The sequence below is a fragment of the Bidens hawaiensis genome, unplaced genomic scaffold, assembly GCF_021521415.1.
Source record: "Bidens hawaiensis isolate Kalapana, Puna unplaced genomic scaffold, B.hawaiensis_p1.1 tig00030319_1, whole genome shotgun sequence".
In the NCBI taxonomy this organism is placed as follows: Eukaryota; Viridiplantae; Streptophyta; class Magnoliopsida; order Asterales; family Asteraceae; genus Bidens; species Bidens hawaiensis.
In genome coordinates this window covers 157,319-169,882 of record NW_027495060.1, presented here as the reverse complement: position 1 = coordinate 169,882, position 12,564 = coordinate 157,319, and the positions used below count along the sequence as shown (strand labels likewise).

Genomic DNA, 12,564 nt, shown 5'->3' with positions numbered 1-12,564 from the left:
TTTTAAAATGATTTAGAAGTAAGACTAGCAGTGGTGTTAATTGTTTAAAATAACGAGGGTTGTTCAATTACGAATGCATAATAGTAAAGTTTCGATCATTGTTTAGAACTCTCGGATGTACAAAATAATTTCCCAAATTACACAAAATACGGTGTTAAATCTTTTGGAAACAATGCCAGTCTTGTAGACTTCAATACAAATGAGAATATTGTTTTTATAAATTTATATTAGCGTAACCCAAAGTTTTAGAAATACAATTATTTTGAGATTCAAACACAATAAGAAATGAATTGATGATACCTACATCTAAAACAAACGGCAAATGAAGAAAATCTGAGATTGGTTTACAAACTTTCATCCAGGGGCCGTATTTACCGATTTGAATGACGTGAGAGCCACCGACATGCATCTTCTTAGTTTGCTTCTAGATCCGAAGAAAGATGAAGTTCTTGGGACGTATGTGGTAAGAAGACATTGACACGTGTGTGGCTAATAACTTTAAGTTTCATGAATAGTAGATTTACTGAGTGTAGAAAATGTTGGTTTTTAATATATATATAATATAAAGTAAAAATAAAAATGAGAATAACTCTATGAAGTTCTTGATAAGGACTAAGGAGTATAGGAGACGGATGTGGTAAGAAGACATAGACACATGTGTGATTGATAACTTCAAGTTTCATGAACAGATTTATAGAGTGTAGAAAATGTTGTTTTTTAATATATATATATATAATATAAAGTAAAATAAAAATGAGAAGAACTCTAAAAGTTGACATTGTCTCATTCATATGGCAATTAGTCTAATTTTGACTCTAAAAAAAACTTTAAAAATATTAACTATGTAGTTTAATGTTATCACTTAAAACTCATGTCGTAACCTTAGGAGTTTAGTGCAATTCTTTTGACTTGACACATTCTGACTTTCCCGATAGAAGTTTATAGATTCGTTAGCAGAGGTGGATGGCATAGAGGAGAGAGAGAAAGAGTAGACGTGTTTCTTGAAAATGGTTACATGAAACAAAAGGAGAGAAAAATTGTACATTTTAGAACGTTTTTTTAAACCAATTTTGATTATGAGAGATGTAAAGCTTGAACCAAGATGATGTGACCATACTAGAGTCACTTCTAATGCTGATTTTGACATAGCTTTTTTTTCTTAAATAATTAATAACTATATATTAAACGAGTCACATTGTCTACGCGCCAACTCAAGCTTTTAACAAGCTGAGTATGAGACCAAGCTCAATTTTCCGCTCATAATAATAAACGAGCCAAACTGTAGATGGCCCGGCCCTACTTACAACGACGTCGTAATGTGTTATAAACCTGATTTCTTTTTTATTTTTCTTATATGTTTTAATAATAATAATAACAATATAATAATAATAATAAAAATATAACAATATAATAATAATAATAATAATAATAATAATAATAATAATAATAATAATAATAATAATAATAATAATAATAAAGGAAGTTTCCAAGTTCCAACTACTATTCCACTTTGAAACCTAACCAAATAATCTATTAATTCATTTGTCAGATAACAATGAAACCGAAAGCACAGTTTGTTTTGACTGATTCCAATTGTCAATGACGACTACTGAAGCAGCCACGGACGACCTCAGCCTTAACCACCGCAACGGCAGCGGTAACGGAGTAAAGAAGGCGGTTGAGTTGAGATCAGCAGTAATAATAATAGGCAAAGGAAAGCCGTTGATCGTTGCGATGTGTAGTACTCTCGTGTATTATCACTGCGCCTACCGTAACTCCAGCATCGTTTCACTTCTTTCTGATGTATTCATCGTCCTCCTTTGCTCATTAGCTATCCTCGGCCTCCTTTTCCGCCAGATGAATATTCAGTATGTGTTGTTAATTATTGTTTAGTTATTTATTACATTTTATCGATTTGTCTCGGAAATATTAGTTTAGCATCTGATTAATAGTATCGGAGTAGGTTAGTTAATAACTGTTTAGTACCTGCATTTAGAGGTTTTAAATGCCAGGTATATGTAGGTGGTTTATAGGAGGATTTAGGAGTAGGTTAGGTTACGATTCGATTAGGTATGTGTTCGAACGGCTTTATGTTTCTGTTAATTGTTTAGTTATGTATTGAAATATCAAATTAACACAGACTGCAATTCAATTCCTCAAGTTTTAGTTTTTAGGTTTTTGGATGAATGCATTTAGTAAATATTAGTTTCAGATCTGATTACAAGTGTTTAAATCCTGCCAGGTGCAAATATTAGTGGTTTATAGGAGTAGGTTAGTTTGCTGTTCAGGAAAAAAGATTAGTTTAAGATCCGATTAGGAGGTGTGAACATATAGGCGGTTTGTAGTAGGTTAGTTAGTTTGTTATGTATCAAATATCAAATTAACACAAAGAAATTTTAATTCCTCCAGTTTTTAGGTTTGTTTTTCCAGTAATGTATGCGTATTGGATCGATTTATCTGGTAAATGTTAGTTTAAGATCCGATTAGGAGTGTTTAAATCGTGCGAGGTGCAGGTTAGAGTAGGCTAGTTTGCTGATTAAAAATGAAAAAGAAAAATTAGTTTGAAGGTACAATTAAGAGGTGCATATGTAGGTGGTTTACTGAAGTGTTTAAGAGTAGGTTAGGTTGCTGTTTTAGAAATAAAAAGTTTAAGATCTGATTGGGAGGTTTCAGATCTTCAGAGTATAGGTGGTTTAGGAGTATTCAGGAGTAGGTTAGTTTGCTGTTCATAAAAAAAGTTAGTTTAAGATCCGATTAGGAGGTTTCAAATCATGCGAGCATAGGTGGTTTATAGGAGTTGGTTAGTTTGTTGCTTAAAAGTAAAGAAATATATCTGATTAAGAGTTTTAGGGTTTAATTTGTGTTTAAAAAAAGTTAGTTTAAGATCCAATTAGGATATTTTAAATCCTGTGAGGTGCAGCCGTGCAGGTGTAGGTGGTTTATAGAAGTATATAGGAGGAGGTTAGTTTGCTGGTAAAAAAAATAAAGAAATATATCTGATTAGGAGTTCTACGGTTTAATTTTTGTTCTGTGGTTTTTACAGAGTGCCTGTGGATCCTCTGGAATGGCAGATATCTCTGGATACTGCTAACACGTTCTTCGCCTGTTTGGCTAATACTGTAGGTGCAGCTGAATCTGTTCTGAGGGTTGCTGCAACCGGCCATGATAAACGTCTATTTTTAAAGGTATTTAACAGACAGCTTCCTTTTCATTTCACCCTAGTTGCTGCAATTGTAATTTTATAAAACAAGAGGATTATTGTGTTATACAGCAAATGAAAGTCAATTAGTCATTTAATGTAAGGATGCTTAGTTTCTTTGTCTACAACAATACTAGAAACCATTTGAAATCTCTTGGTTGAGACATTGTGTGGAACTCTTCTGTCAAGTCAGGAAGCCATGTACTGGTGAGTTGGTTATTAGTGGATCAGGGAAGGGTTATGATTGATATTCTCTGTGACAGATTTATAGATGGACATGTTGAAAGTTGTAGTTACATTGATAAAGCTAAGGCTGTACTTAAGGGGATAAAAGTTGCCATGGACAAAAGCATAACTAACTTCGAAATAGAAGTGGTTCTAAATAGTTAAATACATCTCCAAATTTAAATATCTGCATTACTGAAGTTTATATAACCATGCTTAAAAGCTGTATGATAAGCCTTTTTTTTATAGATTGCTGTTATAGAGGCCAGCATCCTAGCTAATGAAGCATATGATTATGATGCATATGAAAATGTCTGGTTTAATAGGCAGTCTTTGGTAATAAACGATAAAACTCAAGCGCATTAAGAAAACAGCCACTCAAACAATATTTTGGACTACCTTAATATCCTCTGAACTTTGCCATTAGATTTTATTCTTTCTGCATCTTAATATTTTGGTATGAATTTAGAAATTACTTTGTTTGATTAAGTTACTAACAATAAGTATAACCCCATTCATAATTCTTTGTAGGTGGTTGTCATTCTTTACATGCTATCAGCTTTGGGAAGATTGGTCTCAGGTGTTACTGTTGCATATGCTGGTATGTTACATTTGTTAACCTTCATATGTCTTGATACACTAGACGGGTGCCCGCGCGATGCAGCGGGTGTTTGAACCTATTAATCACGTACAACTATAAGTGTTTATGGTTCTGTTAAAACCTTGAAATCGTTTAAACCGGTCATTGGTTTGACTTCTTTTTTCTTTTTCTTTTTTACTTTCGGTTTGTTGGTCGGTTTCAAAATTTTCAAAACGTAGTGAACGGTAGGTTCGCGGTTTATATCGGCAACCGGCCATATGAAATCAGAAAAGACTGTAAATTAACCTAATTGCAGTATGATTCTTTTTGTAATACTTGTTATTGTTTCACGTCCTAAATCTCCATTAATATTTACCATTTATGTGGCTAAAATTATCATTTTTTATTTATGATCATATCAAGTATCATATTATGTTGGTTTTTAGTTAACATTGACGGTACATTTACATTATTAATTATTTTAAACTAAATTTATTATTAAAGTTTAAACTGTGAAACCAAACCAGAACCAGGCCGTTAGTAACGATTCGGTTTCAACTTTCAATGGTTGAGTTTGGTTTTGGACGACAAAAAATCAGTATTAACGGGTGGACTCTCAAGTTTAACTTAAAAACCATCAAAACCGACACTGAACACCCATACGTAACATATTAATTTGTTTAAAATGAAAAAAAATTACAACAATATTATATCCAAATTAAAGAGAATAAAATGCTCGTTTTTATGGTGCAATTTGTTTATAAAAATATTAGCGTATGAAAAGGCTATAGTCGTTTAAAAATCATGGGTGGGAAGTTAGTTTACAAGTTAAATTAAAAACAAAATATGGTTAAAGATGAGGGACCAAACTTGTAAGTTGAATAGATTGTGTTTAAAAGACATATTTACCCTTACTAACACATGTACCTCATGCTTTAAGTGTTGTAAATTACTTAAAAATGGGTGTCTTAATTTACCCTTGTTTGGTGTATTATATATAGTATAGATTATGTATACTTGCTTCCACAAGTTCTTTTTTACGCAAAGATCAGTGAACTTTATGATCGGGGCACTTGTGAATTGTGATGGAAGTTATTGTAGTTGACTTATTGACCAACTCATTTGCAAGCTTTACATTTAATTTGCTATTACTTTTTCACAGGAGTGAGCTTGTTTTGTCTGTACATTCTTGCTGAAAATTCATCATTGTTTGGGACATGCTCATCAAAATTTAGCTGGAGAAGTGATAACCCAAATGATGTGGTAGATAATTCATAATTTTCAACACTCCACGTAACGCTGCATGTTCTGCAAAGTAGGTAATTTTTTTTCCATTCCGCGTTTGTTACATTTCAAAGATTATGTAACCAAGTTTACATTAGAAATGCCTTATGAGATGATTTGTCATTGTTTTCTTAAATCTCTTGACATAACTTCATACAAAATCTTAAACATAACTCTATAACAAAAGTCAAATTGGTGTGTCTCAGTGTATTATTTTCTTAATAGAGCAAAACATTTTGATACACCGGTTGGAACTTTGTTATGGTTAATCGGTTATTATTATTATTGGTGTTTGTCACCAATCAATATGTCTTTCCAAGCTTCATAAAACATCCACGTGATGCCAGAAGATGGCATAACCTTCAAACAACTCGCACCCCATCCTCTATATAATCCACCAAAACCTTTTTCCCTAACAATTTCAGATAGTGCAGCCGCCATGTGTGGCGGGCAATTCCCCCGTAGTGCCCCAACCATCAACCGCTTCCTTGCCACCTCCAATGGAAAACTTAATGTACTTGCAGTTAAACCTGACCAAACACACAAATTCATTTCACCAAAATACATGATTGAATCCTAAATTAATGTCACACCTGAAAGAGCTCCAATCAGCAGCATCTCGAGCCGGCTTAAAGCTTTCTTTTTATGAGCCGTGCAGTAAAACCTTTTCATGGTGTCATACATGAAATAAAAACAAGTGCTGTATGGCAGCATGCCCATTAATGTTGGAGAAAGACCGGAGTAAAAAGACCTAATCCCTTCATTTTTATACATCTTCAGAACCGCAATCCTCAAGTTAGGATAAACATCAGGACTTACGGTCAACCGATCCTGTGTTAGTTGAAAACAAAGAAAAATTAACCATCAAAATAACGAAAAAAGAAAGACAGTTTGTTACAATAATTACGGTTTGACCTTTTTTCAGGTTATATGTTGTTACCTTTAAGACTTCAAGAGGATGGCATGCAAGGGTGCTAACAAACCCTGCAGCTGCACCGCCAAGGGCAACCGGTGACAGCCATGATAGAGAAAAACTTAGTTTTACCGGACCAATTTGCACATTGGGACAATCGTCTTGACTCCATTTTTCTTTTGCTGATGTCATCACTCGTTTGACACATTCAAATGTTCCGAGTTCAATTGCTTGTGTGGGAACGATTCGTATCATGTTTATTGCATTACCGGCCCAGAGTCCTTGCCAGCCTCGTTTCTCAATTATCTCTAAAAAGCTACCAGATATCCTTTTTGACCCAACACCAACCACCATTCGGGTTCTGCATGATTAAATTCCAATGAATGCCAAAACGATTTAGTCTTTTAGGCGTCTTTTATATTAATTTTGCTTTGTTTAGAAAAAGCACAAAACGGCCCAAGACATTTAGGTCCCAAGACGCAAGGCGCTGCTCCAAATAGGCTTTATGTAAAACAACTAAACACTAACACGGACATGTTCTTAGATAGGAATTATACAACATGACACGTTTAACACGATTAAATGTAACACGACTCGTCTTACACGAGTCAACCATTCGTAATGACGAACCTGATGGTTTCAAGAGGAGCTAGAATAGCTTTGGTCATGGCCCCAGCCAAAGCACCACTAACAAATTCACCAACTTCTCTCCTCTTTACAAATCTCTGAGAGCCAAAATTGTACCAATTTCACTTCAATTTGCACATTAAAAAGACTCTGTTCGCAATGTAATCATCCAATTCAAGGAACACTTACAGCAATTGGTCGTCGAATATCGGGAATTTGGAAGGAAATGGAATCGTTGTCGTTGGTGCGATGATGACCGAAGACGCCAAGGTGAAGGTTTTTGTGGGTTGGCATGGAGGCTGAGATCAATCCATGGACATCCTCCATTGAAGTAATAATAATACTAATGTTGTTCCGATGCTGAAAGAAATGATGAACAAAAAGTGTTAGATTACGTGTGGGCAATTAGGCAGATAGATAAGTAGATAGATAGATATTTGCAACAAAAAGCATGAAGAGAATCTTGCATGGGGCTGTGACGATGACTTTTGGGTCATTTTATTTTGCCTGTTTAGATCTTTTGGTATCCTACTTTTTGTGGTCGTTGATAAAGGTTTTTAAAATTTTAAATGAACTAAACAGAACAAAGGGCTTGTTCGTGTTGGTTTGTTAAACTTTTATATGAAGAACATACGGTTATGTAATTTAAGGAAATGAATTTGTTCATGTTCGTAACTTTTTAGACAAACTCAAAAGAACACAATCGAAAATAAATGGACAGAAATGAACATAAAGAAAGGTTGGCGGAGGCATGGAACTAGAGTGGTGAACGTGTATAGAGAATGAGAGTAAACGAGATTGTGAGAAATGAATTCAAGGTTAGTGAGTTAAAGTATAAGGTTATAGCGAATAAAAAATGACTAGACAATAACAAAGTTTCCTAATTGTTCAATTTAGGCCGGACTTAAAAAATAATTTAAAATCACTAAATAATACCTCATTCGTCTCATTAGAAGTGTCATAGTTTAAAAAACACAAAGTTTAAGGTAGATTGAATTATTACTCTTTTTTGCTTACCAAAGGACAATAATGTCCTTGGAAATTGGGTCTATTAATATTGTATATTAATGCTAGTTGTGTGTGTTTAAGGGTAAACTTAGAAATTGACTAATAAATTTGAAAGTTTGACATTTATAATTGGACAAAAAAAAATATAGACACTTTTAATAAGACGGAGAGTATTAAAGATTCTTATATTTCATTTATGTTTCACAAGAGCGGTACACAATGAAAATTGACTAGTTGAGTGATTTTAGAGAAATAAAATTTGGTAAGTAATTTTAGTAGAAGTGTATAACACTTAAAAATAAAACTTACTATTGGATGAGTTTTCCACTAAAAAGATTCAACAAACTTCTTTTCATACTTTTGCTTGTATTTTAGTATTGTTGTTTGTTTAAAAAAATATATTATTAGAAACAAGTATTAAAATATAGAGAGAGAAACTATTCTTCAAAAAAGCAACAGCCTCTTATTTGGGTGGTGTTTGTTTAGAGGATATGGAATGAGTGGATATGATAACAATGGTATAAGTTTGATTCGTACGTAAAGTGTGATCAATATGAATTGCCAAATTAGTCTATAAATTTGTTCTCAACCTCCCAAAACTAGGTTGTTCTTATCGCACCAAGAGACGTAACTTTGAAACATGACTCGCATTTCACATTTCGCCCTGAGGCAAACAATCGAACATATTCTTAAAATGATGCAACTTTATTTCAAAACAAGACGATATTTAAACTAACCATAATTATAGTTAGTCTCTTGTTCATTTGCTACAAAATAAATCGATACAATCCAACCTTCAAGTCATAGCTTTTGCCTAACAACATTTTTTAAATTAGAATGATTTACAACCACCTGAATTCAAGTTTTCGTGCAACCCTTAAGATAACCGCATCATAAAATAACAAGAATAAGCAGATCAAGGTAACCCAATATATATAACCAGGCGCTTCGTGTTGAAGTTGAAGCCTTTTATACTTTATACAATGCACATAATGCAACTTCAATGTGCCTCTTTGACTATTAATAACTTCAAAAAAGGGGGACCATGGCTCATGACCCATGGACCATGAGTCACATTTATTATCTCGAGTAACGGTCTACAACGGCCTTGGCTCCCTCTGGTGCAAAGAACCGTGCCTGTAAATAATAAATTGGTTGAATTATAAAGGATAAGTATGCACCAAGTTTATTATAGTGTTTGAGGTTTATAGTAGATTAATACTAACTTGTATAAACATCCTCTCTGCATCTCCAGTTTTTCCGTTTGCTTTTAAAATAATTCCCTGCAGAGGTGTAAGCTTTATTATATAAACCATAGTCAAAATAGAACCCTAATTCATGTTAATTTTGCTAATGAAAGGATAGAATATATTCTCTAGAAATTTCTATATTGTATAAGAAATTATGTGATAATATTAAAGGCATTAAAGATTACAAAACATTGAAAACTTAAATAAAACAAGAAATGAGGAATGTTGTTAACCTTTGCTAAGTAACCCCGAAAATCATTCGGGTGGCTAGAGATGAGTTGGTCATAAACAGATACGGCATCGCCGACGTGGCCCCAGTCTGAGTATGCTTTTCCAAGAAGCAATTCAACCTATGGAAATGCATTATATATACAATTTATTTGATATATTTGATATCATGTTTTGTTAAAATTTGGGTATATTTGATATAATGATTTTTGGTTGAGTAAATATGATATTATGCCAAGTTTTGAGAGGATACAGGAAATTAACCCCTTTCTTTATCTTTATTAAATTTTAAGCAATATTTCAGTTCAAGTTTGTCTATTCAAAAATGTTACCATACGTTGGCTTGACATATGAAACTATATATTTTGCAATTATGTGTGCTGAAACTGTTATTTTGTAAAGGCGCAACTCACTTGAATAGGGTCCAATTGAGATTCTGTATCTATTTGACTATTATCACCTCCATTGTTATCTTGATTTGATTTCTCTCTTTGCAAACTGTCCCGAGTTGCCAGCAGGATCTTAACAGCCTAAATAAGCAGAAAATACAAAAATATAAATAAAAAAATAATTTCATTACAGAAAATTTTCAAGCCAACAACTAGATTAAACCATATTCAAAGTAGCATTTACATCCCATACCTCATCAGGTTTCTTAGCAGCAAGCAATGCATTTGTGAGACCACGGAGAATTTGAAAATCCATTTTATTTGAAATCTGTTAAGAAAAACACAACTGCTGACAGTATTATGAACCTTGCCTTCAATGTTAGTAACAAACTCGTTATTTTTGTTAGGAGGGTACGGACCTTTGCTGAAGTCCTATATGCAGCAGCACTGCCTTCAAAGTCCTTCATTCCCAATTTTACTTCACCAAGTAAACGGTAAATCTCAGGATCATTGGGTTTCACCTGATAACCAGAATTTAAATTCACACATATATAACTGTACATATATCTAGTTGAGATTATCATTTATTTTGTACATAATTTCAAAAGAACCTTGGTCAGATCTTCAAGCATGGATGCAGCCTGGGTATAATCTCCTAATTCTGTTAAGGTTACAGCTGCTCCCTGCAAATCCACTTGGATGATATGTATGTAGATTCATATACATATATACGGTGTGTATGTGTGTGTATATGTATGTATAAGAAAAAACTAGAGATATAATTAATAGTAATCAAACGAATAAAACTCTATTAATATCCAGCATAAGCATAGTACATTGACTCACCTCACGTGCATCAACATCATCAGGGGAAGTGCTAAGGGTCGCCTCATATTGTTGTAGTCTTGTCTATAACAAATGAAAAACATGTTCAGAACATAGGAATATAGGATATCATTAGCATGAATCAATGTCTGATTGTACACTAAGCAATAACCTTATCAAATAAAGTGATAAACCGATAATAAAGGGTAATAAAACGTATGTGGTTACTCATTGTGAATTTTACCTGAAGTGTTTCTTTCTCCTCTGGTGACAATACATTCTTTTCTATGGCGGCATCTCTATTCGAACTGACACTGGAAAGCATAAGTACATATACAAATTAGAAATGGAAATTTTTGTATGGAGAGTTATTTTAACTAACAATGAATGTTTAATAAACTATACCTTCCGGAAGGAATAAAATCTCCAAGAGCAAATACCAACCCAAAAACAACAACTGCAACTCCTACTCCAATCTAATATAGTGCATGTTAGAATGTAAACCACTGAATATGCTACATGGTACTCTATTCATGGTATAGAAAAATACAAAGTATCCTACATGTCATCACCTTAGTACCAAGTCCCACTTTGTCAGGCTCTGATGCAACTGGAGCATCATAGTCAATTGTTCCATACATATTCTGTTCTTCAGCTTTTTTCTGGTTCAATGCTGACCTAAGCGGTAACCATATATATTTCCATCAAGCAAATTTATGGCATTCAAAATCTTTTCATAAATACTAACTATACTAACAACCATTGAAAGTTTGTTTAGCAGACCTTAATCCCAATTATCAATTAAATCATTTGATCATTCAAGTAAATTCTTAATAAACATTATAAAGTATAGTGAAACCATATATTAATGTTAAATCTGAAGAATGGTTAGGTAGAATGTAAGACCTTTTGACTGCCTGAAGCTTTTCCTCAAACTCAAGATCGGATGTAAAACTTTTGGATGTTGCATCCATTCCATAATTTGTTGCAGGCGCCTCTGTAGGAAAGATGTTCAGAGTTCACAGTATTGCATCAAAAGCAGAAAGATATTTCTAAATAAACTCGATAAAACTGATCATGCCATAAAATAAAACATAAATGGCAGTCAATATTCGAGTTCATTTTAAAGGACATAATACAAAGCACATATACGCTATTATACAAATTCACTTACGATTAGGTATGGAACCAGGTTGTTGTGGAACTGATTTCCTGCAATGTTTAATAATCAATCATTAACCAGTCAAATATGAGTAACATCATGGACCTGAAAGGATATACAAACTTGCAGTTTTCAGTAAAAACAACACAATAGTATGAGACTATGCTTTCAAGCTTACATCCAGTGCTGTAAAAATTGTTATTAGGCGCCGATAAATCGGAAATCAGAGGGCTACCGATTCGATTTCACCTAATAGGCCCCTAACATCGGTCAAAACCTTTGAAGCATTTGAAAATTTATACTTATTTCAATAAACTGTATATAAAATTGTTTATGTGTGTGTGTATAATAATATAATTTTGAAAAAATCCGATTAATCGCTAATTTGTACCCTACCGTCCGACTAGCATATCAGAAGCAGAAAAACATTAATTAATTAGAAACAAATTACAAACTACCTCCGGCGTGCCGTTGCGCCTTTACCTCCATCCTTACTATCACTTGCCTGAACAAAATATATTTAGGTTTCACCACGGATTCATAATTAACATAATAAAGTGAAATTAATTGCAAAATTGGCGTCCGGTAAGTTATACCTTGTTAACTGCAGGTCCGATCGACGGATAAAGCAAGTGGAGGTTAGCCGGTGATGCACCGGTGGTGCATTACTATTAACACCACTGGCATATGTGTTCGTAAATATCATGTTGCGATGATGATAGTGTATAATTAGGGATGCTGTAGACATTTACTAGTGTATGAGTATCAAACTATCAGATGAAATGGTTAGTTATCTTTATAAAAACCGTTATTACACACCCGAAGAAATTAGGGGTGTAAACGAGCAGAGGCTAAAAGTAAACTCGTTTAATAA

The 12,564-nt window shown here is 33.5% G+C and overlaps 3 protein-coding genes across 3 annotated transcripts; 1 reads left to right on the top strand and 2 right to left on the bottom strand.

The window, feature by feature from the left end:
* Positions 1 to 1,556: 1,556 nt before the first annotated feature.
* On the top strand, positions 1,557 to 5,421 carry LOC143580320 (reticulon-like protein B22). Its single transcript, XM_077063385.1, has 4 exons — positions 1,557 to 1,868; positions 3,044 to 3,185; positions 3,956 to 4,025; positions 5,167 to 5,421. Exons 1-4 carry the CDS (start codon positions 1,600 to 1,602, stop codon positions 5,280 to 5,282), a joined length of 597 nt encoding a protein of 198 aa, XP_076919500.1. The 5' UTR covers positions 1,557 to 1,599; the 3' UTR covers positions 5,283 to 5,421.
* Positions 5,422 to 5,450: 29 nt separating this feature from the next.
* LOC143580319 (putative mitochondrial adenine nucleotide transporter BTL1) lies at positions 5,451 to 7,463 on the bottom strand. The gene is made up of 5 exons (XM_077063384.1): positions 7,018 to 7,463; positions 6,832 to 6,926; positions 6,229 to 6,562; positions 5,882 to 6,119; positions 5,451 to 5,818 (listed from the first exon to the last, which is right to left on the bottom strand). The coding sequence occupies exons 1-5, from the start codon at positions 7,153 to 7,155 to the stop codon at positions 5,571 to 5,573; spliced, it is 1,053 nt and encodes a 350-aa protein (XP_076919499.1). The 5' UTR covers positions 7,156 to 7,463; the 3' UTR covers positions 5,451 to 5,570.
* A 1,453-nt stretch (positions 7,464 to 8,916) lies between these two features.
* Positions 8,917 to 12,300, bottom strand: LOC143580334 (uncharacterized). Its single transcript, XM_077063392.1, has 15 exons — positions 12,287 to 12,300; positions 12,149 to 12,195; positions 11,703 to 11,740; positions 11,435 to 11,525; positions 11,101 to 11,206; positions 10,934 to 11,004; positions 10,773 to 10,842; positions 10,550 to 10,612; positions 10,315 to 10,386; positions 10,123 to 10,224; positions 9,957 to 10,031; positions 9,728 to 9,844; positions 9,320 to 9,436; positions 9,063 to 9,119; positions 8,917 to 8,973 (listed from the first exon to the last, which is right to left on the bottom strand). Exons 4-15 carry the CDS (start codon positions 11,500 to 11,502, stop codon positions 8,917 to 8,919), a joined length of 975 nt encoding a protein of 324 aa, XP_076919507.1. The 5' UTR covers positions 11,503 to 11,525; positions 11,703 to 11,740; positions 12,149 to 12,195; positions 12,287 to 12,300.
* Positions 12,301 to 12,564: the final 264 nt, after the last annotated feature.

Coding starts and splice junctions, on each gene's coding strand:
- LOC143580320 (XM_077063385.1), top strand. CDS start 1,600: ATGACGACTACTGAAGCAGCCACGGACGACCTCAGCCTTAACCACCGC. Junction 3,186..3,955: donor ATAAACGTCTATTTTTAAAG/GTATTTAACAGA, acceptor AATTCTTTGTAG/GTGGTTGTCATTCTTTACAT. Junction 4,026..5,166: donor TGTTACTGTTGCATATGCTG/GTATGTTACATT, acceptor ACTTTTTCACAG/GAGTGAGCTTGTTTTGTCTG.
- LOC143580319 (XM_077063384.1), bottom strand. CDS start 7,155: ATGGAGGATGTCCATGGATTGATCTCAGCCTCCATGCCAACCCACAAA. Junction 6,120..6,228: donor ATCCTCTTGAAGTCTTAAAG/GTAACAACATAT, acceptor CAACTAACACAG/GATCGGTTGACCGTAAGTCC. Junction 5,819..5,881: donor GCTGATTGGAGCTCTTTCAG/GTGTGACATTAA, acceptor GTGTTTGGTCAG/GTTTAACTGCAAGTACATTA.
- LOC143580334 (XM_077063392.1), bottom strand. CDS start 11,502: ATGGATGCAACATCCAAAAGTTTTACATCCGATCTTGAGTTTGAGGAA. Junction 11,207..11,434: donor AAGCTTCAGGCAGTCAAAAG/GTCTTACATTCT, acceptor GTTACCGCTTAG/GTCAGCATTGAACCAGAAAA. Junction 9,845..9,956: donor CTGCTAAGAAACCTGATGAG/GTATGGGATGTA, acceptor CTGCTTATTTAG/GCTGTTAAGATCCTGCTGGC.